The sequence below is a fragment of the Pristiophorus japonicus genome, chromosome 9, assembly GCF_044704955.1.
Source record: "Pristiophorus japonicus isolate sPriJap1 chromosome 9, sPriJap1.hap1, whole genome shotgun sequence".
Lineage (NCBI taxonomy): Eukaryota > Metazoa > Chordata > Chondrichthyes > Pristiophoridae > Pristiophorus > Pristiophorus japonicus.
Window position 1 is genome coordinate 76,696,470 of NC_091985.1, and position 22,412 is coordinate 76,718,881.

At 46.3% G+C, this 22,412-nt stretch overlaps 1 protein-coding gene across 6 annotated transcripts in view; it reads right to left on the minus strand.

The window, feature by feature from the left end:
- The window catches only part of rps6kc1 (ribosomal protein S6 kinase polypeptide 1), a 221,421-nt gene that overhangs the window by 157,607 nt on the left and 41,402 nt on the right, over positions 1–22,412 (minus strand). For all 6 annotated transcript variants that reach the window (XR_011595014.1, XM_070889471.1, XM_070889475.1 and 3 more), the window contains one exon: positions 20,710–20,825. Coding sequence is in view for 5 of the 6 variants with exons in the window: in XM_070889471.1 (XP_070745572.1) it covers positions 20,710–20,825 (116 nt within the window). In the remaining variant the exon portion in view is untranslated. The remainder of the gene's footprint in view (positions 1–20,709; positions 20,826–22,412) is intronic.

Sequence of the window (22,412 nt, forward strand, 5' to 3'; positions counted from 1 at the left end):
CCTAGAGCCCCACAAACCCCCGAGATGTCTGTGCTCCTCTAATTCTGCCCTCTTGAGCACCCCTGATTATAATTGCTCAATCATTGGTGGCCGTGCCTTCTGTTGCGTAGGCCCTAAGCTCAGAAATTCACTGCCTAAACCTCTTCGCCTCTCTAGCTCTCTTTCCTCCTTTAAGACACTCCTTAAAACCTACCTCTTTGACCAAGCTTTTGGTCACCTGCCACAATTTCTCCTTATGTGGCTCGGTGTCAGATTTTATCTCAATACTTCTGTGAAGCGCCTTGGGACATTAATCATCATCATCATCATAGACAATTCCTCGGAATCAAGGAAGACTTGCTTCCACTCTCAAAATGAGTCCTTAGGTGATGGAACAGTCCAATACGAGAACCACAGTCCCTGCCACAGGTGGGACAGATAGTCGTTGAGGGTAATGGAGGGTGGGACAGGATTGCTGCACGCTCCTTCCGCTGCCTGCGCTTGATTTCTGCATGCTCTCGGCGATGAGACTCGAGGTGCTCAGTGCCAGATGCACTTCCTCCACTTACGACGGTCTTTGACCAAGGACTCCCAAGTGTCAGTGGGGATGTTATCAGGGAGACGTTGAGGGTGTGCTTGTAACGTTTCCTCTGCCCACCTTTGGCTCGTTTGCCGTGGGGGAGTTCCGAGTAGAGCGCTTGCTTTGGGAGTCTCGTGTCTGGCATGCAGACAATGTGGCCTACCTAGCAGAGCTGATCAAGTGTCGTCAGTGCTTCAATGCTGGAGATGTTGGCCTGGTCGAGGACGCTAATGTTGGTGCGTCTGTCCTCCCAGGGGATTTGTAGGATCTTGCGGCGACATAGTTGGTGGTATTTCTCCAGCGACTTGAGGTGCCTACTGTACATGGTCCATGTCTCCGAGCCATACAGGAGGGCGGGTATTACTACAGCCCTGTAGACCATGAGCTTGGTGGCAGATTTGAGGGTCTGGTCTTCGAACACTCTTTTCCTCAGGCGGCCAAAGGCTACACTGGCGTACTGGAGGCAGTGTTGAATCTCGTCGTCAATGTCTGTTCTTGTTGATAAGAGGCTCCAGAGGTATGGGAAGTGGTTCATGTTGTCCAGGGCCGCGCCGTGGATCTTCATGACTGGGGAGCAGTGCTTTGCGGCGAGGACAGGTTGGTGGAGGACCTTTGTCTTACGGATGTTTAGCGTAAGGCCCATGCTTTCGTATGCCTCAGTAAATACGTCGACTATATCCTGGAGTCCAGCCTCTATGTGCGCAGACGCAGGCGTCATCCACACACTGTAGCTCGACGACAGAGGTTGGGGTGGTCTTGGACCTGGCCTGGAGACGGCGACGGTTGAACAGGTTCCCACTGGTTCTGTAGTTTAGTTCCACTCCAGCGGGGAGTTTGTTGATGGAGGTGGAACATGGCAGCGAGGAAGATTGAGAAGAGGGTTGGGGCGATAACGCAGCCCTGTTTGACACCGGTCCGGACGTGGATTGGGTCTGTAGTGGATCCGTTGGTAAGGACCACAGCCTGCATGTCGTCCGTGGAGCAGGCGGAGGATGTTGACAAACTTTAGGGGGCACCCGAAAGGGAGGAGAACACTCCACAGAGCCTCACGGTTGACAGTGTCAAAGGCCTTTGTAAGATCAAAGAAGGCCATGTATAAGGGCTGGTTTTGTTCCCTGCATTTTTCCTGCAGTTGTCGCGAAAAATCATGTCCGTTGTGCTCCATAGGGTACGAAATCCGCACTGTGACACCGGGAGGAGCTCCTCGGCCACAGGGAGAAGACGGTTGAGGAGGACTCGAGCCACGACTTTCCCCAGTGGCTGATAGCAGGGAGATTCCTCTGTAGTTGCCGCAGTCAGACTTGTTCCCATTTTTAAAGATGGTTACAATCACTGCGTCTCTGAGATCTCCCGGCATGCTCTCCTCCCTCCAGATGAGATGAGGTCATGTATTCGCGCCAACAGCGCCTCTCCGACATACTTCAGTGTCTCAGCGGGGATTCCATCCGCTCCCGTAGCTGTGTTGTTCTTAAGCTGTTTTATGGCTTTTTCTATTCGTGCAGTGTTGGGGTTTTACTGAGGTGATGGTGGGTAGCATGCTGCAGGATGGAGTCGAGAACACTCGAGTCAAAGGCAGAGTCTCGATTGAGGAGATCTTCGAAGTGCTCCTTCCAGCGGGCCCTGACTGTCTCGGTGTCCTTGATGAGTGTTTCCCCATTCTTGGTCAGCAGTGGGGTGGGGCCTTGGGAGTTAGGACCGTAGGTGGCCTTGACTGCGATAAATAATCCTCGCACATCATGGCTGTCGGCCAGCTGCTGTACCTCCTGTGCTTTCTCCATCCACCACCTGTTCTTTAGGTCCCGGCTTTTTTGTTGGACCTCAACCTTGAGCTGTCTGTAAAGCTGCTTTGCTGCTCCAGAGTTGGGATGCTGCTTAAGGCTCAGAAATGCCCTGCGCTTGCGATCCATTAGCTCTTGGATCTCTTGATCATTCTCATCAAACCAGTTCTGGTGTTTCCTGGTTGAGTGACCGAGCGTGTCTTTGCAGGCACTAGTATAGAGGCCTGGAGGGCAGACCAAGCGCTGTGGGCATTTTGTGTCTCAGGGTCATCAAGGCATGGCAGGTTAGCTGCGAGGTGCTGACTGTATAGGGCTTTCTTAGCGGGGTCCTTAAGTGCCCCGGCACTGACATTTTTGCGGCATTGCTTCTGCTGCCCCCTCGTTTTGGGGCTATGTTGATGTCAATGATGGATCGGATTAGGCGGTGGTCCGTCCAGCAGTCGTCGGCTCCTGTCATGGTGCGGGTAATACGCACATCCTTGCAATTCCTGGCTCGGACAATGACATAGTCAAGCAGATGTCAGTGTTTGGAGCGAGGATGTTGCCACGATGCCTTGTATTGTCCCTCTGGTAGAACAAGGTGTTGATGATGAAAAGTTCATGCTCTAGACATTTTGTCAGGAGTAGGGTACCGCTGGAGTTGACTTTCCCTACCCCCTCTCTGCTAATTACGCCTTGCCGATACTGGCGTTGAAATCACCAAGGATGATCAGTTTGTCGTTCGCGGGGACGCGGGACTATGTTAAAGGCACAATATAAATACAAGATGTCGTTGTTTTTGTTGTACTCGCTATCCCAATATCAGAAACAACAAATTGCTTGAACAATCTTTAAATGTTAACATAGAAAATAGGTGCAGGAGTAGGCCATTCGAGCCTGAACCACAATTCAATATGATCATGGCTGATCATGCAAATTCATTATCCCATTCCTGCTTTCTCTCCATATCCCTCGATCCCTTTAGCCGTAAGGGCCACATCTAACTCCCTTTTGAATATATCTAACGAACTGGCCTCAACAACTTTCTGTGGTAGAGAATTCCACAGGTTCACAATTCTCTGAGTGAAGAAGTTTCTCCTCATCTCAGTCCTAAATGGCCTACCCCTTATCCTTAGACTGTGACCCCTGGTTCTGGACTTCCCCAACATCGGGAACATTCTTCCTGCATCTAACCTGTCCAATCCCGTCAGAATTTTATATGTTTCTATCCTTCTAAATTCCAGTGAATATAAGCCTAGTCGATCCAGTCTTTCTTCATATGTCAGTCCTGCCATCCCAGGAATCAGTCTGGTGAACCTTCGCTGCACTCCCTCAGTAGCAAGAATGTCCTTCCTCAGATTAGGAGACCAAAACTGTATACAATATTCAAGGTGTGGCCTTACCAAGGCCCTGTACAACTGCAATAAGACCTCCCTGCTCCCATACTCAAATCCTCTCGCTATGAAGGCCAACATGCCATTTGCCTTCACCGCCTGCGGTACATGCATGCCAACTTTCAATGACTGATGTACCATGACACCCAGGTCTCGTTACACCTCCCCTTTTCCTAATCTGTCACCATTCAGATAATATTCTGCCTTCCTGTTTTTGCCACCAAAGTGGATAACCTCACATTTATCTACATTATACTGCATCTGCCATGCATTTGCTCACTCACCTAACCTGTCCAAGTCACCCTGCAGCCTCTGAGCATCCTCCTCACAGCTCACACCGCCACCCAGCTTCGTGTCATCTGAAAACTTGGAGATATTACATTCAATTCCTTTGTCTAAAATCATTAATGTATATTGTAAAGAGCTGGGGTCCCAGCACTGAACCTTGCGGTACCCCACTAGTCACTGCCTGCCATTCTGAAATGGACCCGTTTATTCCTACTCTTTGCTCCCTGTCTGCCAACCAGTTCTCTATCTACGTCGATATATTACCCCCAGTACCACGTGCTTTAATTTTGCACACCAATCTCTTGTGTGGGACTTTGTCAAAAGCCTTTTGAAAGTCCAAATACACCACATCCACTGGCTCTCCCTTATCCACTCTACTAGTTACATCCACAAAAAATTCTAGATTTATCAAGCATGATTTCCCTTGCATAAATCCATGCTAACTTGATATTTGCAAACAAAGTGCTAATGATGGGAAGGATTTTGGAACGGTTGCCTCTACAAAAGTGGGGCTGAGGAACATCAGGAAAGGAAATCTATTCCTTCACTCCAGAGAGCAACTTGTAGATGAAGCTGAATTCCTAAGTAAATGGAGACGTCCATTGTATAGGAGAACACTGCAAAACATTACTTCCACCTTCCCACCCCATCATAGATTGACTATTGTGCTGTAGTAGAAGACCATTCAGAAAATGCCACTGAAACCTTACTGCCTGCAATAATCTTCTTCGTCACTTGGTGGCATCCAAGTATATTCTATCAAACAGGCAGAGACTATGCGTGTGTATATATAAATCACACACACACATTCTTACATATGGCTAAGATAGCTCAATTACCAGGATATGAAAGAAGACTTGGATTTATATAACGAATTTCACGACCACCAGACGTCTCAAAGCGCTTTACAGCCAATGAAGTACTTTTAGAGTATAGTTACTGTTGTAATGAAGGAGTTAAATTGGCATCTTGAGATACAATGGAGGTAATTTGGTCTTTGTGCGATAAGTAAAACAGGCAAATAGGGAATCGGCAGCCCATTTTACATCTCTCCCAATTTTTATTTCCATTGAAGTCAATGAGAGAAATGTAAAACGGGCTGCCGATTCGCCATCAGCCGTTTTACACCACTGCTGTCAAAATTATCCCCAATTAGTCATTGGTATGTATGTTAATTCAACTCCTCTCATTTTATCAGGCAATGGAGTTGCTGCCAAATTCTCATATTTCAAACACGCACTCTTGAAATAAAAACAGATGCATTCATTAATGTAAAAAAGCCAATCAGACAAGAGGAACAAATAATAAATATAAAAATTAATTATTTGCAAGAGTTATATTTGTATGCCGTGGTTAGCGACAGTGAGATTGTCCTTCCTTCACCATCCTGCAGTCAGACCATGAGGTACAGTGCTCAGAATGTCACAGTAAGCAAATAGTTACAGAGAAGCTATCACCTGCTCTTCGTCAATAGTGCACAGCCGACAGCACACATCTAAGAACCACTTCAGTACTCACAGAATCTAATATTTACCACCCTTACTTATAGGTTTTTGCCAAAATAGCTTTCTCGGTTTCAGTGGCATTATACAAAAAAAGCATGATGGAGGGACAAAGATGCAGCACTCTGGTGCTATACAAGAAATTTTAACAAGTAGAGGGTAGCAATGAAAAACACAGGCCATGTCATCTGTGATTTTATAGTACAGGTTGTACCTCTCCAGCTCAAGAACAAGGCTACGGAAGCGGATGGAATCCCCGCTGAGGCACTGAAGTATGGAGGAGAGGCACTGTTGGCGCGAATACATGACCTCATCTCTTTCATCTGGAGGGAGGAGAGCATGCCGGGAGATGCGAGATATAGGGGATTCAATTGTAAAGGGAATAGATAGGCGTTTCTGCGGCCGCAACCGAGACTCCAGGATGGTATGTTGCCTCCCTGGTGCAAGGGTCAAGGATGTCTCGGAGCGGGTGCAGGACATTCTAAAAAGGGAGGGAGATCAGCCAGTTGTCGTGGTGCACATTGGTACCAACGACATAGGTAAAAAAAGGGATGAGGTCCTACGAAACTAAATTAAAAAGTAGGACCTCAAAAGTAGTAATCTCGGGATTGCTACCAGTGCCACGTGATAGTCAGAGTAGGAATCGCAGGATAGCGCAGATGAATACGTGGCTTGAGCAGTAGTGCAGCAGGGAGGGATTCAAATTCCTGGGGCATTGGAACCGGTTCTGGGGGAGGTGGGACCAGTACAAACCGGACGGTCTGCACCTGGGCAGGACCGGAACCAATGTCCTAGGGGGAGTGTTTGCTAGTGCTGTTGGGGAGGATTTAAACTAATATGGCAGGGGGATGGGAACCAATGCAGGGAGACAGAGGGAAACAAAAAGGAGGCAAAAGCAAAAGACAGAAAGGAGATGAGGAAAAGTGGAGGGCAGAGAAACCCAAGGCAAAGAACAAAAAGGGCCACTGTACAGCAAAATTCTAAAAGGACAAAGGGTGTTAAAAAAACAAGCCTGAAGGCTTTGTGTCTTAATGCAAGGAGTATCCGCAATAAGGTGGATGAATTAACTGTGCAAATCGATGTTAACAAATATGATGTGATTGGGATTACGGAGGCGTGGCTCCAGGATGATCAGGGCTGGGAACTCAACATCCAGGGGTATTCAACATTCAGGAAAGATAGAATAAAAGGAAAAGGAGGTGGGGTAGCATTGCTGGTTAAGGAGGAAATTAAGGCAATAGTTCGGAAGGACATTAGCTTGGATGATGTGGAATCTATATGGGTAGAGCTGCAGAACACCAAAGGGCAAAAAATGTTAGTGGGAGTTGTGTACAGACCTCCAAACAGTAGTAGTGATGTTGGGGAGGGCATCAAACAGGAAATTAGGGGTGCGTGCAATAAAGGTGCAGCAGTTATAATGGGTGACTTTAATATGCACATAGATTGGGTTAACCAAACTGGAAGCAATACGGTGGAGGAGGATTTCCTGGAGTGCATAAGGGATGGTTTTTTAGACCAATATGTCGAGGAACCAACTAGGGGGTAGGCCATCTTAGACTGGGTGTTGTGTAATGAGAGAGGATTAATTAGCAATCTCGTTGTGCGAGACCCCTTGGGGAAGAGTGACCATAATATGGTGGAATTCTGCATTAGGATGGAGAATGAAACAGTTAATTCAGAGACCATGGTCCAGAACTTAAAGAAGGGTAACTTTGAAGGTATGAGGCGTGAATTGGCTAGGATAGATTGGCGAATGATACTGAAGGGGTTGACTGTGGATGGGCAATGGCAGACATTTAGAGACCGCATGGATGAACTACAACAATTGTACATTCCTGTCTGGCGTAAAAATAAAAAAGGGAAGGTGGCTCAACCGTGGCTATCAAGGGAAATCAGGGATAGTATTAAAGCCAAGGAAGTGGCATACAAATTGGCCAGAAATAGCAGCGAACCCGGGGACTGGGAGAAATTTAGAACTCAGCAGAGGAGGACAAAGGGTTTGATTAGGGCAGGGAAAATGGAGTGCGAGAAGAAGCTTGCAGGGAACATTAAGACGGATTGCAAAAGTTTCTATCGATATGTAAAGAGAAAAAGGTTAGTAAAGACAAACGTAGGTCCCCTGCAGTCAGAATCAGGGGAAGTCATAACGGGGAACAAAGAAATGGCGGACCAATTGAACAAGTACTTTGGTTCGGTATTCACTGAGGAGGACACAAACAACCTTCCGAATATAAAAGGGGTCGGAGGGTCTAGTAAGGAGGAGGAACTGAGGGAAATCCTTATTAGTCGGGAAATTGTGTTGGGGAAATTGATGGGATTGAAGGCCGATAAATCCCCAGGGCCTGATGGACTGCATCCCAGATTACTTAAGGAGGTGGCCTTGGAAATAGTGGATGCACTGACAGTCATTTTCCAACATTCCATTGACTCTGGATCAGTTCCTATGGAGTGGAGGGTAGCCAATGTAACCCCACTTTTTAAAAAAGGAGGGAGAGAGATAACAGGGAATTATAGACCGGTCAGCCTGACATCGGTAGTGGGTAAAATGATGGAATCAATTATTAAGGATGTCATAGCAGTGCATTTGGAAAGAGGTGATATGATAGGTCCAAGTCAGCATGGATTTGTGAAAGGGAAATCATGCTTGACAAATCTTCTGGAATTATTTGAGGATGTTTCCAGTAGAGTGGACAAGGGAGAACCAGTTGATGTGGTATATTTGGACTTTCAGAAGGCTTTCGACAAGGTCCCACACAAGAGATTAATGTGCAAAGTTAAAGCACATGGGATTGGGGGTAGTGTGCTGACATGGATTGAGAACTGGTTGTCAGACAGGAAGCAAAGAGTAGGAGTAAATGGGTACTTTTCAGAATGGCAGGCAGTGAGGTACCGCAAGGTTCTGTGCTGGGGCCCCAGCTGTTTACACTGTATATTAATAATTTAGACGAGGGGATTAAATGTAGTATCTCCAAATTTGCGGATGACACTAAGTTGGGTGGCAGTGCGAGCTGCGAGGAGGATGCTATGAGGCTGCAGAGCGACTTGGATAGGTTAGGTGACTGGGCAAATGCATGGTAGATGAAGTATAATGTGGATAAATGTGAGGTTATCCACTTTGGTGGTAAAAACAGAGAGACAGACTATTATCTGAATGGTGACAGATTAGGAAAAGGGGAGGTGCAATGAGACTTGGGTGTCATGGTACATCAGTCATTGAAGGTTGGCATGCAGGTACAGCAGGCAGTTAAGAAAGCAAATGGCATGTTGGCCTTCATAGCGAGGGGATTTGAGTACAGGGACAGGGAGGTGTTGCTACAGTTGTACAGGGCCTTGGTGAGGCCACACCTGGAGTATTGTGTACAGTTTTAGTCTCCTAACCTGAGGAAGGACATTCTTGCTATTGAGGGAGTGCAGCGAAGGTTCACCAGACTGATTCCCGGGGTGGCGGGACTGACCTATCAAGAAAGACTGGATCAACTGGGCTTGTATTCACTGGAGTTCAGAAGAATGAGAGGGGACCTCATAGAAACGTTTAAAATTCTGACGGGGTTAGACAGGTTAGGTGCAGGAAGAATGTTCCCAATGTTGGGGAAGTCCAGAACCAGGGGACACAGTCTAAGGATAAGGGGTAAGCCATTTAGGACCGAGATGAGGAGGAACTTCTTCACCCAGAGAGTGGTGAACCTGTGGAATTCTCTACCACAGAAAGTTGTTGAGGCCAATTCACTAAATATATTCAAAAAGGAGTTAGATGAAGTCCTTACTACTAGGGGAATCAAGGGGTATGGTGAGAAAGCAGGAATGGGGTACTGAAGTTGCATGTTCAGCCATGGCGGTGCAGGCTTGAAGGGCCGAATGGTCTACTCCTGCACCTATTTTCTATGTTTCTATGTTTCTATGCAGTGATCGTGACCTACTTTAAAAAAAAAGGGGACAAGTCCGATTGCGGCAACTACAGAGGAATCTCCCTGCTATCAGCCACTGGGAAAGTCGTCGTTAGAGTCTTCCTCAACCCTCTTCTCCCTGTGGCCGAGGAGCTCCTCCCGGAGTCACAGTGCGGATTTCGGCCCCTACGGAGCACAACAGTCATGATTTTTGCAGCACGACAGCTGCAGGAAAAATGCAGGGAACAGCGCCAGCCCTTATACATGGCCTTCTTCGACCTCATAAAGGCCTTTGACACTGTCAACCACGAGAGTCTATGGAGCGTCCTCCTCCGCTTCGGATGCCCCCAAAAGTTTGTCACCATCCTCCACCTGCTCCACGACGACATGCAGGCTGTGATCCTTGCCAACGGGTCCATTACAGACCCAATCCACGTCTGGACCGGTGTCAAACAGGGCTCAGTCATCGCCCCAGCCCTCTTCTCAATCTTCCTTGCTGCCATGTTTCACCTCATAGTCAGTCAACAAGCTGCCCGCTAGAGTGGAACTAAACTACAGAACCGATGGGAACCTGTTCAACCTTCGCCGTCTCCAGGCCAGGTCCAAGACCACCCCAACCTCTTGTCGAGCTACAGTACGCGGACGACACCTGCGTCTGAACACATACAGAGGCTGAACTCCAGGACATAGTTGACAGATTTACTGAGGAATACGAAAGCATGGGCCTTACGCTAAACATCCATCAGACAAAGGTCCTCCACCAGTCTGCCGCACAGCACTGCCCTCCCAGTCATGAAGATCCACGGCGCGGTCCTGGACAACGTGGACCATGTCCCCATACCTCTGGAGCCTCTTATCAACAAGAGCAGGCATTGACGACGAGATTCAACACTGCCTCCACTGCAGCCTTCGGCCGCCTGAGGAAAAGAGTGTTTGAAATCCAGACCCTCAAATCTGCCACCAAGCTCATGGTCTACAGGGCTGTAGTAATACCTGCCCTCCTGTATGGCTCAGAGACATGGACCATGTACAGCAGACACCTCAAATCGCTGGAGAGATACCAGCAACGATGTCTCTGCAAGATCCTACAAATCCCCTGGGAGGACAGACGTACCAACATCAGCGTCCTCGGCCAGGCCAACATCCCCAGCATTGAAGCACTGACCACACTTGATCAGCTCCGCTGGGCAGATCACATTTGTGTCAGGCATGCGAACAGACTCCCAAAGCAAACGCTCTACTCGGAACTCCTTCACGGCAAACGAGCCAAAGGTGGGCAGAGGAAACGTTACAAGGACACCCTCAAAGCATCCCTGGTAAAGTGCGACATCCCCACTGACACCTTGGAGTCCCTGTACAAAGACCGCCCTAAGTGGAGGAAGTGCATCCGGGAAGGCGCTGAGCACCTAAAGTCTCATCGCCAAGAGCATGCAGAAATCAAGCACAGGCAGCGGAACGAGCGTGCGGCAAATCTGTCCCACCCACCCCTTCCCTCAACGACTATCTGTCCCACCTGTGACAGAGTCTGTGGTTCTCGTATTAGACTGTTCAGCCACCTAAGAACTCATGTTATGAGTGAAAGCAAGTCCTCCTCGATTCCGAGGGACAGCCTATGATGACGACTCTGGTGCTGTACAAGAAATTTTAACAAGTAGAAGGTAGCAATGAAAAACACAGGCCATGTCATCTGTGACTTTATAGTACAGGTTGTACTTCACCAATCTGGCACCCTTGGGACCTGACCGGTGCCGGACCAGAGAATTTTCCGAACCACGGGAGGTCAACTGGCGACAATGCTGCTGACAACGACCCGGATGTGTTCTGCGCATGCGCTGCGCAGAAACCTACTGCACAGCATTTAGTCGTCCAGAAGTCGAGAGAAGCGACGCAGCAGGGAGAGAGCTGAGCCTCAAGCCACTGGGCCCCAAGCCTTCCGCTGAGCCGCGGCGGTGGGAGAGAAAGCCTGGGAAGGGTGGGGTGGAGAAAGGAGAGAGAGAGAGAGAGAGCGAGAGAGCCTGGGGCCAGGCCCAGCTTTAGCCCCTCAGTCAGCCGCCTGACCTTTCCTTCCCTTGCCGGGCCCACTTACCTCAACCAACAGCGCGGGACACCACCCACGCTAGAACTGATGCCGGACCAGGGATGTTTCTGGACTAAAGAGTCCCGGACTGGAGAGCAGCTACAATTAATGTTACAAAAGGTGTTAATCTTGGTTCAGTGATAATACTTTAATTTCTGACTCAGAAGGTTGTAGGTTCGAACCTCACTCCAGAGACATAAGCAAATAATCTAGGCTGACTTCAGTGCCGTGCTGAGCATTTGCTGCACTGTTGGAGATGCTAAACTGAGGCCCTGTCTGACTTCTTGGTCGACAAAGGATCCCATGACCCTATTTGAAGAGCACGGGAACTTGCTCGAGACTCTGGTTGACATTTATCCCTCAAACAACATCATCAAAAACAGATCATCTGGTCGTTTATCTTATTGCTGTATGTGGGATCTTGCTGTGCACAAATGGCGGTCACATTTTCCTCTTATTAGAACAGCGATTACACTTCACCTATGAAACTCTGGGAGGTTGTGAAAGACAGATTCTTAAAAGTACTTGAATTTTGAGGCTTTTTTAAATTCACCCTCCCTCCTCCCCACCACCCCTCTCCCCCCCCCAAAGATAAAGTTTACCTGGAATCACCTAGCGATTAGTACTAGTACTTAACATTCCCAAAAGCCACTATATTGATGTCCCCTTTTCACCAACAGGTGGTTAGATTAAAATAGTCATGGTCAGTCACAAAAATAGTACTGGCAGACTTTTAGAATGGAGCTGTTGAAACAGAGAGCCAATAGGACATTTTTAACAATTTTCTCTTGGGATGTGGGCAACAATAGGATGGTTGCATTTATTGCTTATCCCCAGTTGCCCTAAGGCAGCGCTAGCAGGCCTACTTCTTAAACTATCTCCAAGTTTCAAATCATATTCCCATAACATTGTTGCTCTTGCCCTTCTCAGTGGTAGAGGGAGGGAGGATGGTGTTGTCGAAGTAACCTTGGTGAGTTGCAGCAGTGCATCCTGTAGATTATACATACTGCAGTTACAGTGTGCCAGTAGTGGTGGTGGGGGCGGAGCCCCAGTGGCAGGGGCACCAATCAAACTGCTCTGCTGTGTTCTGGATGATTTCAAGCTTCTAAAATGTTGTTGCAAACGAACTGCATTGGAGTAACTTGTTCTTGCAGCCACTATGTTGCTATGGTTGTTGAAGGTGGGGGACTTAACAAGGTTGGTACTGTTCAAAGTCAAGAGCAGATGGCTGAGCTTTCTTTTGTTCAAGATGATAATTACTTGTCATTTATGTGCCACCACTTCTCAGCCCAGGCCTGGATGTTATCAAAATTCTGCGGTAGCTGGTATGGGCTGCTTCATTATCGGAGGAGTTGGAAATGGAGATAAACACTGTGGAATCCCCAGTCAACAGTCACATTCACGATCTTATGATGGAGGGAAAGTTATTGATGAATCGTAAGAACACAAGAATTAGGAGCAAAGGTAGGCCTTACGGCCCCTTGAGCCTGTTCCACCATTCAATAAGATCATGGATGATCTTTGACCTCCATTCCACTTTCCCACTCAATCCCCATATCCCTTGCACTCAGGTGCTGGGCTCCATTATGGTGGAGAATGAGGATGTTCATGGAGTAGTGTCAGCTGTGGCTCAGTGGGTAGTGTTATGTATGCAACACTATGTAACCAGCATTCTACCGCCATCAGAGGGTGTATCTGTTGGGAGCCCAAGGGATCCCAGCATCCCTTGGGAGCACTGTATATAAGCAGACCTCCCATGCTGTACCAGCACTCTGGAGTTAGAATAAAGAGACTAAGGTCACACTTACTTACGTCTACAGTACTCAATCACATTACTTTATTCTGGACATAACAACTAGCGACGAGATAATGAACCATCACACGAAAATGCAGAGAACTGTTGGTATCCTGGAGAAATTCTCAGAAGGGGACGATTGGTAGGCCTTCATGGAGTAATTCGACCAATACTTCATGGCCAACTAGCTGGAAGGGAGTGTGAACGCTGCCAAACGAAGGGCGATCCTCCTCACCGTCTGTGGGGCAACAACCTATGGCCTCATGTAGAACCTTCTTGCTCCAGTGAAAACAACAACCAAATCATATGAAGAACTGTGTACGCTGGTCCGGGAGCACCTAAATCTGAAGGAGAGTGTTCTGATGGCAAGGTATCAATTTTACACATGTCAACGGTCTGAAGGCCAGGAAGTGATGAGCTACGTCGCCAAACTCCATTGCGAATTCGATGGATTCCTGGAGCAAATTCTAAGAGACTTTTTTGTGCTTGGCATTGGCCATGAGGTTATCCTTCGCAAACTATTGACTGTTGAAACACCGAACCTGAGCAAAGCTATAATGATAGCCCAGGCACTTATGTCCACCGGCGATAACACCAAACAAATTTCGCAGCATAAAGATGCTTCGGCAAGTACTGTACACAAAGTAGTGTCGTTTTCAGGCAGGAATGCATATGGCAGAATGTACACGCCTGCAGCTGCACGACCTCAGATGACTCAGAGTCCACCATCAAGCATGAATGCGAGGCAATTGACACCTTGTTGGCGCTGCGGAGGTGATCATCGAGCCCATCAATGCCGCTTCAAACACTATGCGTGCAAAGGCTGTGAAACAATGGGACACCTCCAGCGAATGTGCAGACGAGCTGCAAACCCTGCAAACCACCACATTGCAGAGGAAGACCGATCCATGGTGGATCAAACTGAACTAGACACTCAAACTGAGGAGGCAGAAGTGTACGGGGTACACACCTTCACCACGAAATGTCCACCGATCATGTTAAAAGTTGAACTGAACGGAATTCCAGTATCCATGGAATTGGACACGGGCACGAGTCAGTCCATCATGAGCAAAAAGGCCTTTGACAGGCTATGGTGCAACAAGACACACAGGCCCAAGCTGAGCCCGATTCGTATCAAGCTGAGAACTTACATTAAAGAGCTGATCCCTGTAATTGGCAGTGCAGCAGTAAAAGTCTCCTATGATGGAACAGTGCACGAACTACCACTATGGATGGGAGATGGCCCCACACTGTTCGGCAGAAGCTGGCTGGGAAAAATCCACTGGAACTGGGACGACATCAGAGCGCTTTCGTCCGGCGACGACGCCTCATGTGCCCAGGTTCTGAGCAAGTTGTTTGAGCCAGTGATCGGAAATTTCTCTGGGGCGAAGGTGCAGATCCACTTGGTTCCTGGTACACGACCCATCCACCACAAGGCATGTGCGGTGCCATACATGATGCGAGAGAAAGTGGAGATCGAGCTGGACAGGCTGCAATGAGAGGGCATCATCGCGCCGGTTGAGTTCAACGAGTGGGCCAGTCCAATTGTTCCGGTTTTCAAGGGCGATGGCACGGTCAGAATTTGTGGGGACTATAAAGTAACGATTAACCGTTTTTCACTACAGGACCAGTACCCGCTACCCAAGGCAGACGACCTATTTGCGACGCTGGCAGGAGGGAAGACGTTCACCAAGTTGGACCTGACCTCGGCCTACATGATGCAGGAGCTGGCGGAATCTTCGAAAGGCCTCACCTGCATCAACACGCACAAAGGTCTGTTCATCTACAATAGATGCCCGTTTGGGATTCGATCGGTCGCGGCTATTTTTCAAAGGAACATGGAGAGTCTGCTAAAGTCGGTTCTGCACACCGTGGTTTTCCAGGATGACATATTGATCACAGGTCGGGACACCATCGAACACTTGCAGAACCTGGAAGAGGTTCTAAATCGGCTAGATCGTATGGGACTCAGATTGAAACGCTCGAAGTGTGTGTTCCTAGCGCCAGAGGTCGAGTTCGTAAGTAGAAGAATCGCAGCAGACGGCATCAGACCCACTGATGCCAAGAACACGCCGAGACCACAGAACGTGACGGAGCTGCGATCGTTCCTGGGACTCCTCAATTATTTTAGTAATTTACTACCCGGGTTAAGCACCTTGTTCGAATCTCTACATATGTTGCTACGCAAGGGAGATGACTGAGTATGGGAGAAATCACAAGAGACTGCTTTTGAGAAAGCCAGAAATCTGTTATGTTCCAACAAACTACTTGTTCTGTATGACCCATGTAAACGTTTAGTGCTAGCTTGCAATGCGTCTTCGTATGGGGTCGGATGCGTGTTACAACACGCAAACAAATCGGGAACATTGCAACCGGTCACTTATGCATCCAGGAGCTTGTCCAAGGCCGAAAGGGCCTACAGCATGATTGAAAAAGAAGCTCTGGCATGCGTTTACGGGGTAAAAAAAATGCACCAGTATCTGTTTGGGCTTAAGTTCGAGTTAGAAACTGAGCATAAGCCGCTCATATCGCTGTTCTCAGGAGAGCAAAGGTGCATCCAAAGATGGGCACTCACGCTGTCTGCATATAACTATGTAATTCGCCACAGGCCAGGCACAGAGACCTGCGCTGATGCTCTCATTGCCCACCACCGGGGTGGAAATGGCACAGCCTGCAGACTTGCTCTTGGTGATGGATGCATTTGAAAACGAAAAGTCACCTGTTATGGCCCGCCAGATCAGGACCTGGACCAGCCAGGATCCTTTACGGTCCTTTGTAAAAAAAAAAGGTGTCCTCCATGGAAGCTGGTCCAGCATCCCAGTGGAGATGCAAGAAGAGATCAAGCCGTTCCAGCGGCGCAAAGACGAAATGTCCATAAAGGCGGACTGTCTTTTGTGGGGCAATCGCGTGGTTTTACCCAAGAAAGGCAGGAAAACATTCATAAGTGACCTACACAGAACCCACCCAGGCATAGTAATGATGAAAGCTATAGCCAGATCCCATGTGTGGTGGCCCGGCATCCACTCAGATTTGGAGTCTTATGTGCGCCAATGCAACACCTGCTCTCAACTGAGCAATGCACCCAGGGAGGTACCGCTAAGTTTGTGGTCATGGTCCTCCAACCCGTGGTCTAGGATCCACGTTGACTTTGCTGGCCCTTTTCTAGGCAAAATGTTCTTGGTTGTTGTGGATGCTTATTCAAAATGGATTGAGTATGTAATAATGTCTGTAAGCACGTTCACTGCCACCATCGAAAACCTACGAGCCATGTTTGCCTCGCACGGCCTGCCTGATGCCCTTGTCAGTGACAATGGGCGGTGCTTCACTAGCGCTGAATTCAAGGAGTTCATGACCCACAATGGGATCAAGCACGTCACATCTGCTCTGTTCAAGCCCGCATCCAACGGCCAGGCTGAATAGGCAGTCCAAACCATCAAGCAAAGCTTGAAACACATGTCGCAAGGCTCCCTGCAGACCCGCCTGTCCCGAGTCCTGCTCAGCTGCTGTACCAGATCCCACTCGCTCACTGGGGCTCCCCCTGCCGAACTGCTCATGAAAAGGGTACTCAAAACAAGGCTCTCTCTAGTCCATCCTGATCTCCATGATCATGTCGAGGGCAGACGGCATCAACAAAGCATGTATCATGATCGCACAAACTTGTCACGCGATATTGATGTCAATGACCCTGTATTTGTACTCAACTATGGACATGGTCCCGAATGTCTTGCTGGCACTGTCATAGCCAAAGAAGGGAGTAGGGTGTTTCAGGTCAAACTCGCAAATGGACTAACTTGCAGAAAGTATTTGGATCAAACCAAACTGCGATTCACAGACAGCCAGGAGCAACCTGAAGAGGACACCACCAACTTCGACCCTCTGACACACACATAAGTGGCAACCGACATCACGGTTGACTACGAAGCTGAACTCATCATCCCCAGCAACCCAAGCTGCACAGCAGCCCAGCCAAGGCCCAACCAACTCACCTACACCTGTGTTTATACCAAGACGATCGACTAAGGAGCGGAAAGCCCCAGATTGTCTCACCCTGTAAATAAGTGTGCTATTGACTTTTGGGGAGGGCAGGGGGAGTGATGTTATGTATGCAACACTATGTAACCAGCATTCTACTGCCACCAGAGGGCATATCTGTTGGAATCCCAAGGGATCCCAGCATCCCTTGGGAGCACTGTATATAAGCAGGCCTCCCATGCTGTACCAGCACTCTGGAGTTAGAATACAGAGACTAAGGTCACACTTACTCACGTCTACAGTACTCAGTCACATTGCTTTATTAGAGACATAACAGGTAGCACTCTTGCCTCTGATTCAACACCAGGGACTTGAGCACAAAAAAAAATCTAGGCTGACACTCCAATGCAATACTGAGGAAATGCTGCAGTGGCGGAAGTGCTGTCTTTCGGATGAGACGTTAAGCCCTGGCCACGTCTGCTCTCTCAAGTGCCCATAAAAAATTCCATGGCACTATTTCGAAGAAGAGCAATGGAGTTATCCCTGGTCTCCTGGCCAATATTTATCCCTCAATCAACATAACAAAAAAACAGATTATCTGGTCATTATAACATTGCTGTTTGTGGGAGCTTGCTTGTGTGCAAATTGGCTGCCGCGTTTCCTACATTGCAACAGTGACTACACTCCAAAAGTACTTCATTGGCTGTAAAGCGCTTTGAGACGTCCGGTGGTCATGAAAGGCGTTATATAAATCCAAGTCTTTTTTTTCTTTTTTTTTCCTCCTCTTGTCCTGTGCCACCAGTATTGATTGAATGTGGTATGGCTACAGAGATTTGCTTTGACATGCTGGTTGTGGGGCCACTTAGCTCTGCTGCTTTTGGTAGCCCTGTGTAGTGTAGCAATTTCACTAGGTTCATATCTCATTCCATAGGAATTAATTTTGCAATAATTATTCAACTATTTCCTGGCAAGCCCCTCCAATTTGAAGGAAGACACAAAAATTCATTTAAACAGCCCACTTAACTTTAACATTCAACACAGAGCAGGTAGATTTTAAAGGACAATTAACTGTGGGGGGAAATGCAGCATGGATCACCAATAAATATACATACATTATATCTACCCATCACAACTAAAACATTTAAATGTTATATTATCCACTAAACAATTATAATGATCCAAGATTAGAACAAACAACTTAAATATTGTAACATTTATAATGTCCATTCACCTGTATTTAATAAACCAATCACAAATTAGCATTCAACATGAAATGTAAATTAATAGTCATACCATTCAGACCAACTACAATATGTAGTGCAATATCTCAACTAGAGGCCTTAGCTGTACACTAGCTGATTCAAATACAATATAGCGTATTATAAGAGATTATGAAACATGCATCAAATTCACCCCAATGTGTACCTTTAGATAGAGAGCTGCCAAGTCATACAACACAGTTCTTTTACTGCTATTTATATTCCAGCTGTAAAATGGCTTTGGATAAGATCTACCTCAGATCACTTCTGAATACATATTTCTGAATATTCCTGAGGTCATCTACTATAACATAGAAGTGAATCCTTTCAAACAGGGTTAAAAACATAGGTAAAGAACTCAGGGGATGCCTGGCACAATGCATAATTTAATAGTAACCTCAAGGGTTAGGAGTAAAAAAGACTGATCAATACATCTCCCTCAAACACTACTGGTTGAGTCACTATAATATTTACTCTTTCTTACTCAAAATTAGGCCACGTGGGACGCACTGGAACACTGCTGCTGGCTGCATACAAACCAGAATGGTCTGTGTTCTGCCATCTGCCTCATAAAACAGAATTATTTGAAAGAGGCTTCACTTCAAAATACCTATTACTATCTGGACAGCTATTCTCTATTGCCCAAACTTTTTTGATTCCAGTCTAACAAAAAAGTTACAGAAATTCCTTCCCCTGGATCTGCGAGAAAATTGACTACCAAGTATAGCCTCTGTTGAAATGTTTCTGCTCCTACTTGTTTACAGTTTATTTCTTATTTCAAAGTTTCTTAATTTGAATTACCTTCATTGGAATTGAAAACTTACAAAAATAAGCCTCCTGTAAGATTGCTTAATGAATACTACTGAATAATTTGAAGTTTTTTCAATAACAAAAAAAACTGCTTTGAATTAAGAGTAGACTATTCTAAAATGCTAGAAGGTGGATTGGCAGCGGGATTAATGGTGGTGGTTGCAATGCCTAGGTTTTCACATTTCTGAAGCTGGAGTTTCAGGGCTCAAAAATGAGGCCAAAATTAATTGTGACCTTTCAACACATGCAATAATACTTGCTGCAGATTCTCTTATTTAAAAATGAGAAGACAATTAGGAAATAAAAAAAACATGAAATACATCACCCACTACATTCTTTTCAAAACAACTGCTCCCAGTTTACTTCCTGCAATCTAAGATAGAGGAAACATTCCAAATGCGCTTGAGCCTACAAATCTAGTGTGGTATTTAAAGTGACCCGGTCTATGGACAAAGGTTAAAAGAATATTGTGATAAAGTTGCATGCCTTGAAATGAACTTTTCTTGTTGAAGTCACCACTAGAAGACTAAAAAGGGCATTAAGTGCCAAAATTGACAGCCAACTATTAATAAAAGACCCAAACTATTTTATGGCCATCATTGTCAATAGTATTGTTTACCTTTACCGAAACTGAAGTTGCTGCACAACTGCTAAGTCCTAGCCTGCAAGGTCCCACAGGAGCACAGGACACACACTAAAAGAACAGATGGTTTGAATTCCTGATTTGCTGCACACTGACATGGTGATCAAAGGCTGGAGTGCACACAGTACAGAAACAGAGTATTTTAAAATTCAAAATCAGACATCTACTTTAACATCTAAAATGGGATTTTAAATTACCATTTTCATTAAAGCCATTAATTTCTCTTAGTTGATGCAGAACACAATAAACAATCGCAAGTGAGAGAGCAATTAGGTATTAGGTGATTTCAATAACTGCCCTTCATGATAGATATCCCTGGTGCTCTCAATGACCATCATCCCATTGTACTTCAGCCTACAACCACACTCACCAACACACTCTCTTTCTCAGCTCTGGGCTCTTATGCACCCCCCTGCCACCAACCACCATTCCTTTTACCTTACCATTGGCCACCATGCCATCAACCACCTAAGGCCACTCTCTAGATTTCCCTCCCTAAACCCCTCTGCTTCTTCACCGTCCTTCTCTCCTTGTTTCCCACATTATAACAGTGACTACACTCCTAAAGTACTTAATTGGCTGTAAAGCGCTTTGAGACGTTCGGTGGTCGTGAAAGGCGCTATTATAAATGCAAGTCTTTCTTTCTAAAGCCCAACTCCATAATTTCTCATCAACAACAGCATTTCTACAATATACACATCAAGCTGCAGATTGTTTTGTCTTTTTCCAACGTTACGTTTACAAAATCAAAAGCATAAATGACATGTACCTTGAAGAAATCTTCAAGCTGTTTACTGTTGTACAAGGCTGGGATATTTGCAGAGAACTGCAGGAGATCTTCAGCACATTGTCTTCTCTCTTCAATTACAGTCTCGTCAAAACGACCTACAACAAAATATACAGTTAGCAAAAAGGAATATGAAATTATATTTATTTTCTAGTTTTATTTCACCTACAATTATACTGGCTACATCTATCATTGAAGGGGGCTAGTCAGAAAATAGTACACAATTCCACAGAGTTCAGCAGGAACATTTTTTTTTAAATCAGCACACACTTCACAAAATACATCCTCTTTTGATAAATGCAAACTTGAGTGAAATTATTCCAATCCATTAGTTAATTTTATTTGGACTGGATTTAGTGCAGTCACAGATCTTTAATGCACTTTAGTACAGTCAATACAAACATAAAATAGGAGCAACTGAATTTAAGCAAGTAGTATATCACCCATGAGACACAAACCACCATTTCGCCCTGAAGGACATCGCTGGTTCACATGACTAAATAGCACATCAACAAATACTAATTCTATTACTGTAGTCAGGCTGCGGCTCGTGGATAGTTCCCAGCAACAAATCACAATTGTTCACTTGCACAAATGCATTAAAGAAATCATTATAATCCCAATATAATGGGCTCAATTTTCCCCAAAGCAGTTTTTTGCCGTACTTGAAGAGTTACGCCTGATTTGTTGGGGCCTAAGTACGGCAAAAAAAAAATTCTAAGTTTCCCTGTTGGATTTCTTCATTTTGGCGTGGTGTAACCCGACCTTTAGTTTTGGGGATGGAGCCTTGCTCTGCACCAAAAAGATCGGGCTGCCATGGTAACCAGGGACACATTGTGAGCTGAGGCTGCAAAGTGAAGCATACAGCCAGCTCCCAACACATTAAAAGAATTGAAAAACACATAGCAGCAACTTACCTCCAACCCCGCCCGAAGGGCTTGTCAGTCCAATCCCGTTCTCGGTCCCCATTCTCCTAGTCCTGTCCCATTCTCGGTCCCCAGACTCACTCACTCTCTCTGTGAACTGGGGACCGAGAATGAGACCAGACCGGCAAGCCTTTCGGGTGAGGTTGCTGCTATGTATTTTTCAATTCTTTTACTGTGTCCGGGCAACTGCTGCGCTGATTTCCATACCTGTGCCAATTTCCTTAACTCTCTGGAAGGTTATTTTGCAGAGGCCACATATGCTGGCCTAAGCAGAACTGGAGTAACTCTCAGCTGGCCAAACTTCCCTAAATGGCCAAAATTGGCATAGGTGGCTGGTTACACCCCATTTGGCTGAAAAAAAAACTGGAAAAAAACTGGGAAAAAAATCGTAACTGAGTTACACTGGTGCAAATTGATTGGGGAAACTGTGGTTTTTCAATTTAGGCCAAAAAGAGCAGCCTGCTCAAAAAAAAACGGTGCAAATCACTGAGGAAAATTGAGCCCATTAATCTTACAAATCAAAACAGGTTATTTTCTTCATGCTGATTACTATTACTTATTTGATTCATATAACCAGGTACCCAATATGATTGCATATCTCAACAGAGCCTTGCAGGGATGTTGAATGAAATTCTTTGAAAAGGAGTAAATGGGAAAACAGTGAAGTCACCCTTCACAGTAGTGTATAGAGAACCTTTATCAATTACCAGAACAAGTAAATGGAATCTTGGTTTCACATCTCATTCATCCAAAGCACAA